General features: G+C 33.0%; 1 protein-coding gene across 1 annotated transcript in view; it reads right to left on the reverse strand.

Moving 5' to 3' along the window:
• The window catches only part of LOC127701988 (regulator of G-protein signaling protein-like), a 30,883-nt gene extending 10,477 nt beyond the window's left edge, over positions 1 to 20,406 (reverse strand). Inside the window, exons 1-13 of the mRNA XM_052205959.1 lie at positions 20,324 to 20,406; positions 18,431 to 18,513; positions 16,792 to 16,869; positions 15,840 to 15,972; positions 15,332 to 15,589; positions 13,708 to 14,229; positions 11,055 to 11,605; positions 8,177 to 8,239; positions 6,960 to 7,215; positions 5,944 to 6,054; positions 5,179 to 5,350; positions 2,210 to 2,403; positions 1,037 to 1,154 (exon numbers count right to left, since the gene is read on the reverse strand). Coding sequence (XP_052061919.1) covers positions 1,037 to 1,154; positions 2,210 to 2,403; positions 5,179 to 5,350; positions 5,944 to 6,054; positions 6,960 to 7,215; positions 8,177 to 8,239; positions 11,055 to 11,605; positions 13,708 to 14,229; positions 15,332 to 15,589; positions 15,840 to 15,972; positions 16,792 to 16,869; positions 18,431 to 18,513; positions 20,324 to 20,342 — 2,558 coding nt within the window. The 5' untranslated portion in view covers positions 20,343 to 20,406. The remainder of the gene's footprint in view (positions 1 to 1,036; positions 1,155 to 2,209; positions 2,404 to 5,178; positions 5,351 to 5,943; positions 6,055 to 6,959; positions 7,216 to 8,176; positions 8,240 to 11,054; positions 11,606 to 13,707; positions 14,230 to 15,331; positions 15,590 to 15,839; positions 15,973 to 16,791; positions 16,870 to 18,430; positions 18,514 to 20,323) is intronic.
• Positions 20,407 to 21,323: the final 917 nt, after the last annotated feature.

A 21,323-nucleotide genomic window follows, 5' to 3' on the forward strand; every position in this document is an offset into this window, starting at 1 on the left:
ATATATGAACTGTTTAAGGGCATAAGTCCCAATAAATATCAACCTTGTCATCGCTACATTTATGCCATGGAGTTGATCGACTTTTTTATTTTAAAAGCAATTTTCAGGCACGATGCTCCTCTATTGCTTAGTAAATAATTTTCTTATTCCAACCAATCACGGGGTACAAGTATCTGACGTCAAACTATAATATGCAACATCAGATGTATTCTAAACAAAATTAGAAATGAAAATGGACACTTGTGTGGAAGTTTCTTGCTATGACATTTCAATAAAATCTTTATAAAAGAAAGGATAAATGTATTTTTACATTTTAACTCTATGCCCCTTTTCTGCATATCACGCTAGGGACATGTGTGTCCCTTGTACAGTTTCCTCTGTTATAGAAAAGAGGGAAGTCATGCATTCTTAGCAGCTGCATATTTGTACTGCTTTAATTTTATTTAAATACATATATGTTTTAGCACTCGTTTTATTTATCATTGTAAAACGTCACAATGTCAGATCTGATGTCAGGAAAATCTTGTTTCATGATGTAAAATAAAAACCGCGTACGATACAACATTCATTTCATAAACGTCGCGGTTAAAGGTTTAAGTCGTGAAAAACTTGACTTGAAAAACGAATTTCGCTTCATCAATCAAGATGGCTGTCTTTCGAACGTGACTTATTGGTTCACTTTGCCATAAAATTGATATATTTTTTGTCTAAGAATCGACTTATTATTTCAAGTCATGCTCTGTGGTTGTTTTTATGCATTATATTTGTAACCGAGAGTTAAGGTGTAAAACAGTGACAAAAATGATACGTATAACAAGATCAGGGCATGACGTGAAAGAACTATGCCCCCACCTGGTCCATTCAGAATTTAATTAATGCGATGCAACTGTACTCCTATATCATATTTTATTTAATCTCTCAACTGATATCGATATACAATGAATGTATTACCTGCATATGTAACAAGATAAAAGTCCTTTACACAATATAGTTTCAATTAGTTCGGACAATTGTCTATAATTGTACAATAACTTACCATTTTTGTTCCATGGCTCTGAACACACTAGCCTGAGCACATATTAAAACACTTAAAGGAACCTTTTCCATGGAAGGAATCTGTCTTATAATATCGTCACTACAGTCTAACCAAGCACCTTGAGGAAATCACAATGGAATGAATAATTAATAGTTTTAAATTGCTAGATTGGATTACTTCTGAAAGATACCAATACCTCATCCATAAAATATCAATAGTTACTCAAGACGATAAGGAATCCAATTTTTATCATTTAATGTAGTGAAAATATAATCTCCTGGAACACGCAATGACGACATAAATTTTGTTTTATATTGAGAGGGGAGTAGTTTTGTGTACTGAGCTTTTTTTTTTAAAGACAAAACACATGAAATTCTCAGAAATTCTAGACAAATTTGAGAAGGGTGTATTAAGAAAGAAGCTTTTTGTTCAAACACCATTGACCAATTTAAGGTGGTATGCGGTCTTTCAACATCTTGGATTGCAAATAAAGCACTTTTTTTTTAATGACATATGTTAATTTTGATACAGGAATGCAATTCATTTTTAGACCTTTCATTGAAATGAAGAACATTACCTGATTTTATCTTAATATGATAACAGCTGAAATTACAAACGCATATTATTATTTTTTTTTAATTAAAAAAGTCGAAAATGTTTTTAATAAGAGGAGGTTAGTCAAATCATAAAATTTTATAAAGTAATGTACGGTAAACTTTTATATTTTGCATGTTATATAGCAAGAAAAAGTACATTAACATCATTTTTACGTTTTATTTACTTAGGATTTTGGTAGAGCTATCTTTTCATTTCAAAAATGCTATCATTTGGTTTACCTTTTATTTCCACAATAATGTCTTTGTCTGTATAATCCTTAAAATGTGTCCATTTTGCACACCATGTAGCTTGAAAACGGACTAAGTGACCCAAACTTTGTATTATGGTTTGAAAGTAGCACAATACAGATTAAATTTGAGCTAAGTATGGACAAAATTCTATCATTTAACGACAGTCAGATCAAGTCAACTCAATGACACTGAAGACACTGAACAAAAATATTTGAGTATACGGAGCGAAAGACTAGTTAATGCACAAATAAAAAGTTCAACACGGGATTTGATAAATAAGTATAGAGAAAGTCGTATGATCCGTGCATTTAAACATATAACATACCTTGCTTCGCACTCTTGCCGAAATACTTTCTGATAATGTTACTGATCATATTGTGACGCAGGCGCCCTGGTGGCATTTGACGAAGTTCCTCAATATTTCTCCAAAAGGCAAGAGGATATGGCGTTTTATTACTTGCCATAAATCTTCTAAAGAAATCATAATGCAAGGCTGAATTCAGCACTTCCATGAAATTTCTACAATAGACGTCAATTGAATATTAGTTAAATGGAAAAACTAGCGACTTGGTTGATGATTTCGTGGATTAGATATGATTTTGCATTTCTTCCGAGATAATACTGACATTAAGCGATATCAGTTTAGTTGCGAGCTTATCTTTTCACTTACGGCGAGAGTTTAATGTCTTTACATTTATTCACATCACTATAGTAAGCCATTAAAAATTAATCGTCAACCGATGTAACTATTTTTTTAAGAACACATCACCATAAAGCTAGAATAACGTTTACTTTTGTCAGCAGTGTCCGTCAGCAAAGATCTGCGCAACGCTTGACATAAGATCTCTGTCAGAATGTCACGAAATCAAAGTTCCTTCATAATATAAGTTGCAAATGAAAGAAATATTTTGTTATTATTTCCACTGGAACAAATATTACAGTATATGTTCCTGACGGAATAAAAATTATAGAATACTTGTTCCATCAGGAAGAGATATTATGGCATTGTTTATAACAAAGTTTCCGGTGGAACTTCTGTTAGGCGGAACAAATATATGTTTACAAGAATAGATAGGTTTATTTTTATTTATTCTTGGCTGTGCGAAAAGGGGTCTCTCATTAAAACGAAATGATACTGACAAAACAAACTTCGTGCGTTTGAAAAATCGATAAAAGCATGTGCTCAAGAATCATACCTTAATCCGTTTGGTGCAGTGATTAAGGTAGTGTTTTTTTCTGATGCATAGTTTAATTGTTCTTATAGAATATGTCTCTTTATCAAAATAAGTGATTGCAAATATGTTGGGATATATCGATAAAAATGAGATTGAAGATACCAAGGAGACGTAAGGTAGAAGAGATATTGATAACGCCATGGGAATTAAGAAAATCAACGACGAAAAGACAACCAAGTCTACAAAACACTTTATAGAAAACTGAAGAATGAGCAAGACAAATACAACAAGTCTACAAAACACTTTATAGAAAACTGAAGAATGAGCAAGACAAATACAACAAGTCTACAAAACACTTTATAGAAAACTGAAGACTGAGCAAGACAAATACAACAAGTCTACAAAACACTTTATAGAAAACTGAAGACTGAGCAAGACAAATACAACAAGTCTACAAAACACTTTATAGAAAACTGAAGACTGAGCAAGACAAATACAACAAGTCTACAAAACACTTTATAGAAAACTGAAGACTGAGAAAGACAAATACAACACGTCTACAAAACACTTTATAGAAAACTGACGACTGAGCAAAACAAATACAACAAGTCTACAAAACACTTTATAGAAAACTGAAGACTGAGCAAGACAAATACAACAAGTCTACAAAACACTTTATAGAAAACTGAAGACTGAGCAAGACAAATACAACAAAAAGTACCAACAACAACATGTAGTGATCTCAGGTGCTACGGGATGGTTAGGATATCATGCTCCACATTAGGCACCTGTTTTGTCACTCCTAAATATTTTGTTGATAAGTTATATCACCTGATTAAGCATCATGTAATAGCAGTTTGACAATTGACTCTTATATTATTTTACCGAGTGTGTCCTTTCCAGATTGTGACATTTTGACCAAGTGTGGAGTCACATGGCGGTTGATGCATGTATAGCAAAAGACGCTTACCCTGAAGACACATGAGGCTTTTCAGTCATTCAACTTTATTCAGTACCCGGAGTACAAAATTGTGATCGAAAACCAAACCCAATATTTTGAATGGTTGATTTCTGAATCCGTCTAGATAATCGTACTCGAAATGCGTTAGGCCCAGTCTCGCTCCTCTTTGAGTTCATGCGATTTCTTCAGTTCATGTTTGTTTTCACGATTTATTTAATGAGATTTAAACATCGGTTAATTACTGTTGCGTATATTTTATTTTATAAAAATTATTAATACAAATGGAGAGCTGATGTTGCTGTTAACCAAACCGATGAATGTCTTCCTAACACGGTTGATGATTTTTTTTAAAGAAGTGTTTTCAAATAATTATCAATGTATGATGACATGTTTTGTATTTTATAATTTAAAACAAGCATTTCTGGTTGATGCATGTATAGCAAAAGACGCTTACCCTGAAGACACATGAGGCTTTTCAGTCATTCAACTTTATTCAGTACCCGGAGTACAAAATTGTGATCGAAAACCAAACCCAATATTTTGAATGGTTGATTTCTGAATCCGTCTAGATAATCGTACTCGAAATGCGTTAGGCCCAGTCTCGCTCCTCTTTGAGTTCATGCGATTTCTTCAGTTCATGTTTGTTTTCACGATTTATTTAATGAGATTTAAACATCGGTTAATTACTGTTGCGTATATTTTATTTTATAAAAATTATTAATACAAATGGAGAGCTGATGTTGCTGTTAACCAAACCGATGAATGTCTTCCTAACACGGTTGACGATTTTTTTTAAAGAAGTGTTTTCAAATAATTATCAATGTATGATGACATGTTTTGTATTTTATAATTTAAAACAAGCATTTCTGGTCCATTGAAAAAAAGGCAAAAGGTAATCTTCACTTGTGAACTAACTGGTATCTTATACGGAAACAAAACATTTTTTAATTTTTATTGGACAATCAACCTGATGCAAACTACATAGTATGGCAAAAACCTATGTGACGTATTCATTAGTGATTAACATATTAATTTATTAACTTTAGCGTATTTAATATAAATAACTTTTGTATGTGCTATTCATCACACGAACAGCACAAAAGAAAATGGATCTTAGATGTAGTATTTTTTATTATAATAACTCTAGTTTTGTAATACCTTGGACGGGGTGGCCTTTCAATCAAAAGACCGTCTCTTCTAAGAACGAGTCTATTATTACGTGGTGTGTCATCAGCCTCTATTATCGTTGGTCTGTCTAAGAATACCTCTCGTGACACCTTTAGGTTCTCTATATCTATCTTTGGCTTGTTCATAAGATTGTAAAGGAATGCTAATTGAAAAAGACGTATAAAAATATTAAAACATCCACAATTCGTTTTTACCTTTTATTTTTTAGTATATTATGCATCAAAAAGAAGGAAACATGTTTAAAATGGATGATCAATATATAAATAAGAAGGTGTGGTATGATTGACAACTGACAACTTATCATTGATATGGTCATAATTATAAATTAACTGTTCACAAACTTTGATGTTTTCTAAGGATTTTCTACCCAAGAAATAGATTAGTTTTGCTTTATTTGGCAAACTCTCACGGAAGTTTGGGTCCACAATGCCGTTCAACTTCGAACTTTATTTTGGCCATTTAATTTTTTTTTCATTTGAGCGTCATTGATTAGTCTTTTGTAGACGAAACACGCGTCTGCTCGAACAACATTTTAATCCTGATATCTTTGATGAGTTTATTTTCACCAAAGACCAAATGACGCAGAAGTTAGCACATATAGTTCACCGCATGGCCTTCAACAACGAGCCACGAAACCCTTATCGCATAGCAAGTATTTGTTTTGCTAGTATCGATATGAAAACAGAGAGAAGTTCACATAAATTTTTGACTAATTCAATACATTAAACAGCTTACGATGTCTTTTAGGATGTACTTTGTTGATATGTAAACTGCCGAAATCACTGTAGAGCACATCTATAATATCAGCTATCGTAGGTTTTTTGTAAGTAAACATTCCGGGTCTCCCTGAAAAAAATAAAATCCAACTGTAACGCCAATTCCGACCTAACAATGTCAAACATTGCATTTTATGGCATCGGACTATTTTGTATCAGAATGCAGTTACAGATATTCTGTTTTTGATCTGGTGTAATATATGCATATACAGTTTATATAACAATTAGTAGAGATATATTTTGTTTCTTATCGTTGGGAACATTTAATCTACGCACTCAATGTGTCTATATTCTTGTCCTTTAAACTACAAACTTTCAACTTAATCAATTTTTTGTTGACATCGCTGGTCTTTTGCATTATAAAACGTTTTACGCATTTAATTCAAGTAATGTTAATTCTTTAACATTTAAGTCTCATGAAGACGTTCTACGCTTTTTCAAATGACGCAGCCATCAAATTCATTTGTCGGCGGTGTGCAAAACCAATGTTCAAAAATCAAATATGACCTGATTATAATTTTGTTTTATCCATATAAAGTGGCCTAGACCAAAGAAATGCGACACTCTCAGTATTTTTTTCAAATCCAAAAGATGGGGTTATTCGGTTCACTTTATTTATTTTCCCATTGTAAATATTTTGTTTTAGTGTAGCAGCATTCAAGCAGCGCCTGCATATGAAGTATATAGCTTCCAGTTGTTACGATATAACAACTTGATGTCTTACATCATTTCCGAGATATAGAGTTGCCGCTTAAAAAAGAAGTTATTGAAATAAAGGTTCATTATGGTAAAGTTGAAGTCATCCTTTCAAAAGTTTACGGATGGCATCATGATTATGTTGACCGTTTAAGAATATCTGTATCATTGATGACCCCGAATATGTTCCACTTGTGGTAGGTAGTCACAATCAATATCTATCGTCAAAATAAATTGTGATTGCCCCCTTAGTTTCTTCTCCGCTTTTTTATATCTTACCGTACTCTGCCAATATAACGGTGAATTCAAAGGCTTTCATAATCTGTTCATCCGTTAACGCCACTGGTAAGTTGTCGGACAGTCGGCTCCATGGTCTTTCCTCTGACATTGACCCACTCTTAGGACGGTAATCTTTTGACAGCATCTCTGGACTGATACCTTGCGATGTATTGATAAGAAGTAATGGATCATCCAGGTCTTTGTCCATATTTGGAGGGTATTCTAATACGTTTCTGTCAAAATGGCGACTACCAACCTAATAGTAAGATGGATGCGTCAAAATGTTAGATGATCAATGTTTGATAACTTCCGCAGCACCTGTGACCACCCCCAGTTTTTGGTGGGGTCCGTGTTGCTCAGTCTTTAGTTTTCTATGTTGTGTTTTGTGTACTGTTGTTTGTCTTTTTCTTTTTTAGCCATAGCGTTGTCGGTTTATTTTCGATTTATGAGTTTGAATGTCGCTTTGGTATCTTTCGCCTCTCTGTACATGAAGTAAAATCTTAAAACATGATAGTTTCTCAGGATTTGATTTGTGCTTGAAAGGTTATGAAGTTGTATGAAAGCAAAGTTTTACCAGAAACAATTATATAAATGTGAATAGACATATTTAGAAAAAGTAACCTTAGTTTGTGCACACTCCAACAATGGAAGAACATCTATATTGGACAGGCTAATGTATTGTACCCTTTATTATAAGGATAAGTCTTTTTATACTTAAATTAAGTTCCAACTCGCATAGGTAAATGCACCCAAGATGGGTGTATTACTGATTATGTAAAATTATTTTATTTTTCTCTAAAAAAAAAAGCGTAAAGCCTCAGTCAAAATGATTTTCATCTGCACAATTTTTTGATGCCATGTAAAAGAATCTATCTGTCATGTCACTAAATTGAAGAAAAACGATTATTGGATGCGTGTGCCTTAAATCAAAACAAAGAGTAAAATTGATAAGTGTGGCCATCGTTTGTTGGAAAATGTCATATTCATTTAGAGACATCTTTACACCTACTAATTTGATTGTAAGTCACTGTATTCATTTGTGATACATATTGTTTAAATACTTAATCGGATCACTGAACCCTGTAATAAAGGTCATGTAACTTAAACCTGCTACTACAACACAACAAATTATATTGATGTATGTAATAACTTCCCGAGACATAACTACACACACTCACCTCCGGGGCACTTCAATCGGTACCAATACATGTACTTACCACTTGTTTCCTGAAAGCTTTCCTTTCTGCTAGCATGAAGATTTTCCATGTGTCCTTTAAACTCTGTAATATAAGGAATATAATTCATACAAATTGAAAATCTTCAATTCAATTTAGATTTAGAACTATTGAGATCACTCGATGAATCAGCAATGTGTAATATGTATAAAATATTGTAAAGGTTAGATAGTGTCATCCGTTAGTGTAATAAGTGAAAACTATCATATTATCCTGTATTTAGGTTTTCCCACCGTTAGTGTCATAAGTGAAAACTATCATATTATCCTGTATTTAGGTTTTCCCACCGTTAGTGTAATAAGTGAAAACTATCATATTATCCTGTATTTAGGTTTTCCCACCGTTAGTGTAATAAGTGAAAACTATCATATTATCCTGTATTTAGGTTTTCCCACCGTTAGTGTCATAAGTGAAAACTATCATATTATCCTGTATTTAGGTTTTCCCACCGTTAGTGTAATAAGTGAAAACTATCATATTATCCTGTATTTAGGTTTTCCCACCGTTAGTGTAATAAGTGAAAACTATCATATTATCCTGTATTTAGGTTTTCCCACCGTTAGTGTAATAAGTGAAAACTATCATATATCCTGTATTTAGGTTTTCTCATTGATCCGTACTTATTTACAATTGCAATGATCATCAGCCTGGGGGTTAAGATGATTTATACAACACATTATAACCTACACGCAATGGAAAGGAAGGATAATATTGAAAAACCAGACCTTTTACTTAAATATAGGGCTCAGAAGTATTGTAAATTCAAATGCAAACTATTCAATGGGACATGGACTCTAGGGGCCGAGTTTAACACTACGAACATCGAATGAAACAAAATTGAAAAGGGCTGAGAAAAAGCAACAAGGAGGCGCTCAGCTAACGCCTCTTTTTAAAAATAAATTTGAACTAAAAATTTTGATAACTGTTTTTTTTTTTTACATTTTCTTCATACGCTTGTTGCCCTTTGAATTAACTTCCTCTTCAATGGCATCAACATTATGGAAAAGAAACGATATAGTTTATCAGTGTATGATACAAAATCACTACACGAACATATAAAGCAATGGAAAAGCGCTTATATTAATTACTGTTCGTCATTATTGAGCTTTAAGCCCCTCCCCCATTTCTCATCCTGGAAAAAATGGTAAGTTATTCAAAAGAGACCTTTATAAACATTCATTCAGACTTTCAACTTTATTGCATATTTTCGAAATACGTATTTTGAATTTGTTACAGTTCTATATTCACTTTTATATTTTACAAGATATTCATTCGGACAAAATGGACCAATTTCAATCAGGTGGCATAATGAGAGGCGATTGTTTTGGGGCGTTCTCGTTTATTCCATTTATCAGACGCTATTGAGGAGGACGCTGAAATTGTGAAACTGCATTTACATTTACGTGAGCTGAAATTTCTGCATTGACCCATTGGTATTTCGGTTTTCATTAAGACGTCTATTTGGATATTCGTATGGATATTTATTTGGATATATGTGTAGATTTTTAACATTCGACATATATGTATATCATATTTTCGATATTCTATTTTTGACGTCCAAAAGAAACAGTTTTGACGTTCAAAAGAAACAGTTTGATATTTAGATCGATATTGGTTTGATTTTCGATATTCCATTTTTTAGTTCACCAATTCATTTTGATTCACATCTAATTTAATTTTAATGTAATTTGGTATTTTGAGTTGCTGGATTACTGTTTCTTAGATAATAATAATAATAATAATAATAATAATTTATTTTATTAAAGTGTCACATATTTGTCTACAGATTTTTATACAGATTATATAAAATACATTGCACAACAATAAAATAAGACAAATACCCAGCCTAGATAGGCTTATGAGACACTATATATACAAATATATATCTATTCAACAAATACAAATTGTAAAACGTAGTAAAATGTCAAAAATGTTTAAAATTATCCGAATTTTTCACAATTTTTTCATTAATTAAATAAAACCATAACTTAAAATAGAAATGACACAATTAAGTATGACGTAAAAAAATAAATGATATGTGATAAAAAGAATATATTTTAGGAGGTTATATAAAAAGATTGCGAAGATTAAATTGAAATAAAATCTTGGTTTTTTTTTTACATAGACATATATATCCAACATCTTTTCAAAAGAGCAGGAAATAAATTCATTGATTATAAACTGACGGTGGTAACTCCATATTCAGTACCGTATAAAATGTATTCCATAACTTCATGCCATACAGTTGTATGGATTCATTGTCAGTATCAAAAGAGTTCAGATTTATATACACAGCAAAGTTGCATGCATATATAAAATAAACTTCGAATTTAACCGAAAATTTAAGAAATTTCAATACAATTTTATACTTATATACACATTTTAACTACAAATAAAATTTTAACTCATAATACCATCGAGCAATCAGAATGTAAGATTCAAATGAAATTGTAAAGGTCTAAGATAGATATTAAAAACAAATATCTATATTAGACCTATAAGATTTCATTTGAATCTTGACATTCTGATTGCTCGATGGTTTTATAAGTTAAAGTTGTATAACCCAATGATATCCACAGATACCCCGATGTCTGTTCTGAAACACAACACGTTATAACAACACACATTAATATACAGTTAACCAGCACACGGATTCTTAATATAGATATGTTATTATAAGAGATGAATGCATATTTTTTTAGTTTTGATGCGTATAAAAGCGTTAACCGAAACATGTTTTGTTTAAAATGCGAAACTTGTCCTTGTCAAACACAAATCGTAAGAACGGTGAACACTTTTATATGCTTATAAAATTTAAAGAAAATAAACAAACAGACGCATTTAATTCTTGAGTATTTACCCCTGTGACAAAGTCCTGGACAAAACATAATAAAGTTGCATCATCTTGTCGCGATAAACTGGTATATATCGACATTTTCACGCTTTCAGGCAATAGATCGTCATTGTTGGATACAAGATATTGGTTGAAGATGACCCGCGCCAAATGTTGTTTTATAGAATGACCAAACTCGTCTCGGTGTGAGTCATCCGCATCTAAATACTGTCGAACATCTATCCACAATTTGAGCAATTTTTCGTCTCTCGTCTTTCCTGAACGGTTCAAGTATGACTGTAATGGGTTTCCTGCTAAATTGTCCGCTGCGAGAGCAAACATCACCTTATTGTTAGTTTTTCTGCCTGTCTTGATACGATTCTTACCACTGATGTATGTAGCTAAGGATGGCGGTATACTAAGGGTTGGACGAATTTGAGTAAATGAAGAGGTCGTCGTTACTGCAGTTTCAGAAGAACATGTCCGTGGTTCAGCATTACCGAAATCGAAAGATTCAAATTCTTGTGACGAAATACTTGATTTTGATTCTTTCGGCTCGACGTATTCTAGTCTTCCGCCTATAAAACAGAAAATTAACGTTACTATCCCATTTGAAGAATTAAACTTTGTATTTTTTGTAAGTCATAGAATTGTTATTAAATATAAGATACCAAGTTTAACCTTTCTAAAAAGGTACGGACTGGGAGTGCGCAGTATCATAAATTACGTCAACATGAGGCACTTATTGTTGATCGGGTCTTAAATACCCATATTGTATTTTTTTTTTCTTATCTTTCGTCTTTAGTATCTTCTCCTGTCCGAGACATGTTTCCAATATATCTCTTTAAAGTCAATAGAAACTTGGTCACATCATAAGGCAACCTTTATTAATGTAACTGTTTCAAGATGGCGTGAATATCGAATCTTCTAATATCTTCATACCGAACTCGATGAAGTACAGACAACACCATGACCAAAAGAAAAAAAAAACGAAAAAACAAAAATCTTCAAAGAAAACAATGGATGATCAACACGAACCCAACAGAAAGTCGAAATTTCCTCATGTACAATGTAATTCAAAAGACTAACGTAGTACTACACACATAGTGGTTACACCGTTTGGCGTTCTGTTTGAGTACTGGTTGGGGCCGTGAGACGTCAGTCAGAGTGCAGTCAATGTAGAACACATAAAACAAGCGTTACACAACCGGAGCTTAAAAGGGATTGAAGAATCTACCAAACTCTTTATGCTGTCAATAGCTTTCTTATTTTACAAGAAGGGATTATCAAAGTGATCTTCATTAAGTACAGAATCCTCTTGTAATCCTGGTTAATATCATTACTGTCGATACTAGTAGCGGCCTTTCGTCGAATATCAACATCATCCTTGAACATGCACGAAATATTTGCCACTGGACTTATACAACCAACAATCAATAAATTGAATATTAACTCAGAAGAGACTGAATGTATATGGCTTTGTCGGTGGATACTGACTGACAAATTAATGCTGAGGGTATTGTTTGATTAAAACGTTGTTACGGTTGAAATTTCTTATTGACTGGCAAATACACAAAACAATAAAAATGAAGACTAGTTGAAATAGAAATAGCGTTGCAAATTAAATTTGTTCTCGGATTAGTTTTAATACAATTCAATTTAAGACAATATCAAAAAAAGACAAAGCAAAAAAACAACAGCAAAAGTGTGTTGCCTCATGATGAAGCCATTTTGATTATTGGAACATTAATAAAACAAGGGGTTTGATGTAAAACAATATCAGAAAGACAACCATAACCTTGGACAAAATTCCACCAAATGAAATAACGTAGACAGGTAAATAAAAATAATTATGTTGCAAAGTAATTTGCTGTAAAATTTGTGGAACGCCTACCTTAAATATATGTTTTTAATTTTTCGTTAAAATTTAGTTACATTCGTGCTAATGTATTTTAAATTTGATATGATAAATTTCTCCTCTTTATATATACGCATTAACTGGAAAAGTTCGTTTATCTACGGTTTTGAAATAATGTATTTAATGAGAATGCTAGGTTAAATAAATCGACCTAAACGTCTGTACGTCTTTTTCTCTTTAGTCGTTATTATTTTAAACCTATTATGCAACTCGACTTCAAGGTAAAAAAAAGGAGAGAAAAACATTTTAATCAAATGATATGATTTCCATGTGAACGCTTGTGATCAAATAAAAACATATCCAACTTTTATTTGAGAGTAAAAATCCCAAGGTTCCTAAATAAAACATTAAAACCCGTCTACGGCCAACCTTGTCAAAACAACTTGAGTTGCTTACATCCACTTTAGCTGAACTTTGGTGGATAGTTGTCTTATTGGCAATCATACCTCATCTCCTTCTTTTTATATTGCGACCTAAAAAGTGTATGCACAAGTACTGGTAGTAAAGAACAAATGATATGATTTCAGTGTGCTTATTACGTGTTTCTGGAATGCCCTCATCTAGTAGACACGTGATCAAAAGATTGGAAAGCAAAAAACCTAAAGCGTTGAAGGGTATTAAAAACAAAAGGTGCCAAAACCGTCTAAGGTAAACTTTGTCTAAGGAATTTACAGTCTAGTTTAGACACAATTATATGATTTAATGAACTTGATCAAAAGGAACTCTAAAGAAAACTTTTCCATGTCAAAGTAATCATATTACCTCCAGCTATTGAAAGAAAATCGCTAATTTTAATATCTTCTTCGTGCTCTCCATCCGGTATACTACAGGATTCTAAAGAAGATGTCAAGGTCACCTTGTCTGAAAGACTGGAACCAGTATATTGTGTCCTAGGTTTGTCGGACCTTGCTGAAAGAGGTTTTATTCGTATGTTCTTCATTTCACCGTCGATGTTAGACTCGATTAATTTCGTCGGTGAGGAGTCAGCGTCATATATTTTTGGAAACACTAACCGACAAGTCATCTGTCGATGTTCCTGTAGTGCACGTTGATCATAAGGAGTTGCTCGCTTCAGAACGGCCAGATATTGCTTTGGTATAGTTTTGAGAAGATTTAATAAGTATCTTGGAACCCAATACATTCTCAATGCTGCTACTATCAAACGTTCGAGCTGTTGGAAGGCATCGTCTGAATTTTTACGGTAGATAATATTTCCGCTTCCAAAATCTTTAATAAGCTGTCTTTGTATTTCTGTTTCTGGGATAAGTTCAAAATTTAGTTTTCCTGTAAAAAAAGAGATTTTTAATGCAAATGATACGTTAAAAAAAATTACCTACACAATATATAACATGGTAACTGCAAAATGTTGTAATGTAATATTAGTTTCACCATGGAAGTAATATTTAATGTTTCCATGGTTTCACTCAGCAACTTTACTTGACAGCAAACAACTATGCTCAAATAACAGTTCAAAGTCAACTGAATTCAACAGACGTTCTCTGACAGACATTTAATTTTGATTATATTCAAAATTCCCATGTCAAAATAATAACATGAGTGTGTTATTATTTCATCTTTCTAATTTGGTGTGTATCTCAGGGTTACTCAGATACCGGGCCGTATGGTACTAGGGATAGAACCAGTGTACACTGTATCTCAGGGTTACTCAGATACCGGGCCGCATGGTACTTGGGGTAGAACCAGTATACACTGTACCTCAGGGTTACTCAGATACCGGGCCGTATGGTACTAGGGATAGAACCAGTGTACACTGAATCTCAGGGTAACTCAGTTATCGGGCCGTATGGTACTAGGGATAGAACCAGTGTACACTGTATCTCAGGGTTACTCAGGTACCGGGCCGTATGGTACTAGGGATAGAACCAGTGTACACTGTATCTAAGGGTTACTCAGATACCGGGCCGTATGGTGCTAGGGATAGAACCAGTATACAGTTTCCATTAAATCATTTTAAAGAAACAGATTCTAAATTTGTAAATGAACTATTTCTAATTGATAAATATCGTAATTAATTGGGAGGTGTTAATATATATATATATATATCAAGTAAGTAGGAACTTTTAAATCTAGAACGAATGATGAAAACTACATATCCGCAAAAGAGAAAGTATACTAGTTATACAAGGATACGGACTGAAAACAAAAGTTAACTCATGTTCTTTGGAGGTTAAGCCATTCCTTTCACTTTGTTTACGTAGCCTTTATATTGATCCTTTATTGATTGTTATGCGTACTTTTGGTTACCCTTCAATTTACTGAGGAGTTTGGTATATGCTTCTGAACATCATCTATCATATGATACGTCTTTAATTATATGTCAATTATGTGACCAAAAAGAAACTTCATATGAAAAATTAAATATAACCTTCAAAAACAGCGTGTCTTCCAGCAGTCTGAAGTTCATGTAGAGCGCCATCTGCCAAGTAAATATTCCTTATGTACAGCATCAGTCTCTGGCGTTGCTCCCCGGGAGGCATGCGCCGATGTCTTTCGAGGTCAAGCCAGCATTTATAGCATTTTTCACCCGGAGTGCCGATTAGGGATTCTCGAAATAACTGCATACCGACTGCATTTCCAAGAATGTTTCTTGTAAGTGTAGCCTGATCATCAGATTCGTCAACATCTGGAAAAAAATGTACTGTAATTACAATTGAAACTATAAAAATCGACCGCCAATCCTGTCATCTTAGTTTTCCAGGAGGGATTGTTATATGGATTCCTACTTAAGCGGTGCTAACTCGGATGATATAAATATTTGAAACTGAGTTCGGCATTGGATGGCAAACATAAATAAATGAAATAAAACTATCAATCAGAAATAGTATGTACATCCCTACCAATCAATCATTGGATTAAAAGATACATGTACTTACTTTTACCGAGTAGATTTACGTTTAAATCACGAAGTCTACTGCTTAGTATGTACTCTGTACACAGATTCGATTTGGAAAAGCTTGGGTATCTCTTTGTGTATAACCAATGTACTACTTCTCTGCGGTCCACAAGCTGTAAGTACACGGAATAGAAATTTAATGATCAGTTAGCCCGATCAAAATCTTTTACTTTTCTCGTATTTGATCTTTTTAAAAGTTCAATGATAAGTTTATGCTGACACAAGTTTAATCATTCCAAAAAGGTATGGAGTGCTTTGCAGAAAAAAATTTTTCGCCAGTTTTTGTATTTGTGCTTTGTTTTTGTGATTTTTAGAGAAAACGGTAGTTTTTAATTTTTCAAAATTATTTATTTTTTTTTTTTTTATTTAGGATATTTTTATTTGGGTTTCAGTTTCATTATAATTAGTAGTTTGATACAAAATGACCCTCGACACCATCCAATCTTTATGTTATGATCAACTTATACATTCAATTAAAGAACAGTCTGCAAAAATGAACGTCGAACGTATATATTTATCCGTTTGAAAGTTCTGATGTTTTTTGGGGAAATAATTGAAATTTGAAATTTTGTGCTTTTACCTGAAATATGCATAAATCAAATTGAAATATCTCGAAAAGTAGTTCATGAAGGTATATTTTTCTTTGCGTATTTCAGGTGCGGATCCAGGATTTTAAAAAAAGGGGCGCTTGCACGCCAAAGTTTGGAGTGATACTTGTAAAAGTTTATGCATTTATCATAAGCTCCATAAGGGGGCCCGGGCCCGGGCCCCTGTCCCTCCTATATCCGCCTCTGTACTTCGATCGTAAATATCAACATTAACATTCTGTCACAATTTCAAAGGAAGAGTTATTAATGTAAGATTTTTTCTGTATCGCATGCTCTTATATTTTTGAAAATAATATGGCTTTTTAGTTCTATCCATGTACTTACACTTTTCTTCTTCCTGATTGGTGGTTCATAAGAGAACTCTCTTTCAATGAAACTGTAGACCACGTGTTGTCCAAATATCTGCAACAGAATATAGCTAATTTGATTTTTGTGTCAAACGTCATATTTCGAGGTTTGTGAAATTTGCGCGAAACTTGACCATGACGTCAGATTGAGTGTTTAGAAGTAATATAAGTTATAACTCTCTTATCTTAAAAAAATGAAACAAAACACAAAAATAATTACAACTTTATGAGAGGCCCGTTGGCATATACCTTTTGGTCTTATTTGATATAGTACCCAAAGTTATATATCCCCTGTCCCTCTTCTAGTTTCTTTAAAGAAATCACCAGTAGATATCTTTTTAATACTTGAATATATTTTACTTTTTCATATTATTTTTTGGCGGGAATGTAATAAATGATTATTTTCAAAGATGAAAACACTTTAGAACATGTAATGCTTTTATAGAGCCTTTAATCGATAAGGCACAAATGTACTCTTTAACGTGAAATATAAATTATGGTTCTGGGTTCGATATTAATGGAACATTTGAATTTTGAAATAACAACCAACTAATATTCATACTGGGAATAAATTCAAAAACTGAGGTTGTTTTACTGTCAAAACTAAGTCAATTCCCCTATTTTTTTTTTATCATATTGTGTTCCCAAAATCATGAAATGCTTTACTAATTTTTTTTTTTTTATCACCGGTAGAAACGAACAGCTGTTTGGTCTTTTAAGTTCTGTCAGTGATAAATATAAAGAAGTGGTAATCGCCTGTGATATGGCATCATACCAACAAAACCAAAATGGACATTTTTTTTATAAATTTGAACATCGAAATGGTTTATTCTATATATGCTTTTAGTTGCGTGTATATTTGAGGCGTTTTGCCATCACCATCTATATTGTTCTTTCCTTAGTTTTCTTGTACTTATAATATATGATAGATATATACATCGTTTCCGGTACATGTATGTGATTTATAGTTGTCATTGTATGTTTAATGTATAACTACAGTTGATCTTTGTGTTGTCTAGTTTTATCGATTATTGTTTGACAGTCCTAGTTTGGTGTGTTCTGGTATCTTTGCATCATTTCTCTAAAGTGTATTATTCATACACCTAATTCGAAGAGTAATTTAAATAAGGCAGGGCCAATTTCCCCTGCTATATTTCACAACAGGGTCTTTTTCAAAACTTTTTTTAATCTTTATTTATAAATTCATACTATCACAGTCCAATTTATGTTTTACAGTTCTAACAGTCGGCTGACTTGTTTCTAAACTGATAACCAAATAATAAACACATGAAGATAGACCAAAACCGCAATTTTGACAGATTAACGCAAATTTTTTATCCCACAAATGTTTTAGAAGAGTACCGTTAACCGTAGTAAAACATTTATGTTGGAAGTAAATTCAGAATTGTCTTTCGGGTACAAATTAATTCATTTTGGTTAGCGATGTTCGTCGATTCAAAATTCGACGAAAAAATGTAAACTTTGCAATTTTGTATCAGAATGCCTTCAACAGTCACATGTAGAGTGCTTGTAGAGATTTTTGTCATGATTGTGTGCATCATATCCTATTACTATAATTTATTTGTGAATTTCTTTTCATTGCATGAAATACTTACCGGTAGACTTAGATATATGTTGAAGTAATCCACAAATGATCGGTCTTCTAGTAGGACCACAAAATCGTCTTCCGATATATCGTCTAAAAAGGAAACCGTAATTGATTACCTTTTCTTAGCCAATCCCCTTATACTTCATGATGGGCCTTTTATTGAAAGGCATGTTGTTTTTGTAACAGCCACTATGTTCCGTCAGTTACTTTGTTCCGGCGGAACTTTTCAACTAGTTATTTCGTTCCGATGGAACTTTCCAACTAGTTGTTTTATTCCGAGTGCAGTCGAAAAGTTCCGGAAAAAAGTAGCTAGTTGAAAAGTCCCGGAACAATGTAGCTAACAATGTAGCTAGTTGAATAGTTCTGGTGGAACAGAACAACTAGTTATATCGTTCCGAATATACCATATTTTGTCCTTTTTGTAGAAAGAGGGTGAAGAATGAGTATCAGTATATATAAGAGCAAATCATTCATTTACAAGAATACCAAACGCACTGAAAGGGGTTTCTTTGGGGACAAATATGCAAAATTTAAGTTGTATTTCATAGCTCACATAAAACGGAATGAGTTGCATTATCATGCAAATTTAGTATTCATAGTATCATCAAGAGAGGGAAGAATACCCCCCTCCTCATGTGGTTCTTTGCATCAATTCTCCAAATGGAACTTTGTGACAGGTTGATAAGTTCCGTTGGAACTTTTGGGCTAGTTTGTTAGTTCCGGTTTTGACTTATTTGCCAAAGAGGAACTTTGTGGCTTGTTGATAAGTTCCTTTTGACTTTTGTAATCAGTATCTTGGTTTCTCTTTGAAAGGTTCAAATATAATATGTTGCGCTTTTACTTTGCATCAATTCTCCAAATGGAACTTTCTGCCTGGTTGATAAGTTCCGTTGGAACTTTTGGGCTAGTTTGTTAGTTCCGGTTTTGACTAATTTGGCAAAAAGGAACTTTCTAACTAGTTGATATGTTCCGTTGGAACTTTTCAACTAGTCACTTTGTTCCGGTGGAACTTTTAAACCAGAGGAAGAACAAAGTAACTAGTTAATAAGTTCCTCCGGAACTTTTCGGCTAGTTAGTTCTTTCCGCCCGGAATTTTCCAACGTCGGAACAAAAGATCATTTACATTTTCACGGCCTTATAGTGTAGTCCTTGAGTGACCCTAATCAACCTTATGATTATTTGGACAAAGTTCATGCTATTGTATAAACATGGTATTGCACCATAATTGTTGCTTAATGTGAAAGGTAGGGACATAAGAGTTAATGATATCTTCAAGAAAGGTTCAGAGGTCATGGGTAGAACCTTCTTTTATCTTAGGAGTCCCTCAGTGTATCTTAGGGTAAGGGTTCATTTATGGTAAGGGTTATGTTAGGCTAAGTTCTAGGTTATAGTTAGGTTTTAGGGATAGGGATAGTTTTATTGCCAGGTATGTGTTAGAGTAAGGGTTTGCTTAGTATACCTCTAGATAGCGGTTGGAACCCCTTAAATAAACTAATAGACTAAGTAAGCGTACATGACAGTGGGACAGTAACTCACATACAAATGCACTCATATCTATAAAAAAGATTTTTTAAATATAGACGTTGCCATAAGGTCTTCAACAATTGAAAAGCATCAGTATTATATGACGAACTAACTTGATCTGAGATGAAAAAAGCTTTGCTCACCAAGATAATGAAAAATTAAATAAAAGATATTTAAACGATTTTATAAAGATATTGGAAAAGGTAAAAACAAGATTATGAATGAGTTGTATAAGACATTTTTACAAAAAAGATTAAGTTTACACCCAAATTCAGCAAGTAGGACATCACACAAAAATTAGACTCGCTTTGGGTTCGTATACATTTTTCTATGTCACATGCTATTATACTTATATTCTTTGATACAAAATACATACTGTTTTCTAGAATCCCCATGATGTGTAACGCCCGGCCCTCTCCCCCGAAGATGCCTTCTTGTTGACGTTGTTGTTAGGCGGCCATTCAAATATTATGACGTGAACCTCGCAATAACGTCACAAAAACCATACGGACCGGAGTCCTATTCAATTACCATTTTCCCAACAAAATAATCAGCATAAGTATGATTATTTCAGTCGAATTTACAATAAAAAAAGTGCTCGTAAAAATTTTGTTATATTTTAACGGCTGTTTTCTGATAAGGCCAACACAATACATACTTATCTTCTTCCAGACAGAAAAGATAGGGAAAGAAGGTAGATAAAATAATTATATTTATAAAACATATTTTACATAGTTTATAAATGGTCCCTAGCTATGGGGCTTTGTGGCGATGCTAAATAAAAAATATCGGTTCTTTCATGGTACATAACTGACAATGTCCTTAAAATGTGTTAGTAGAGGCATGAGAATTTTGTGTAGAAATTGTGTCACATGTGCAAGAATATGTCACATTTCCAAGCGAGATAACCCAATCTGTTTAAATTGGACAGTAGATAATTAACGATAACTCATAACTCCTTCCAATAGACGTCGTTGCATTTACTAATCTTGTTAAATACAACAGAGACATGTCTCTGACAAAAATTAATTCGCGTCTTCACGGGAGTTATAAATTACGATACTTAAGTTAGTGGTCTTTAAAAGGGATATTGAGATCAAAACCGCGTCGAGATTATAAATCAATGTACGAAGGGGAAATTATTTTGAAAAAATAGGGAAAAAATCCATAATTTGTGTTAATTGATCTTGAATGACATTTTTTAACAAACACTCATAAAACGTATCTCATGAGTTTTGATGTTCATATATCTTAAAAAATACCATCTAGGAGGTTATATGACATCCTTGTTACCAAGAAATTTAATATTTTCATTAGCACTGACGACGAAATTGGTACCGAACCGTATATTACGCATTTTAATCACTATTAGTAAT

This window comes from Mytilus californianus, unplaced genomic scaffold (assembly GCF_021869535.1).
Source record: "Mytilus californianus isolate M0D057914Y unplaced genomic scaffold, xbMytCali1.0.p SCAF_5, whole genome shotgun sequence".
Classification (NCBI taxonomy): Eukaryota; Metazoa; Mollusca; class Bivalvia; order Mytilida; family Mytilidae; genus Mytilus; species Mytilus californianus.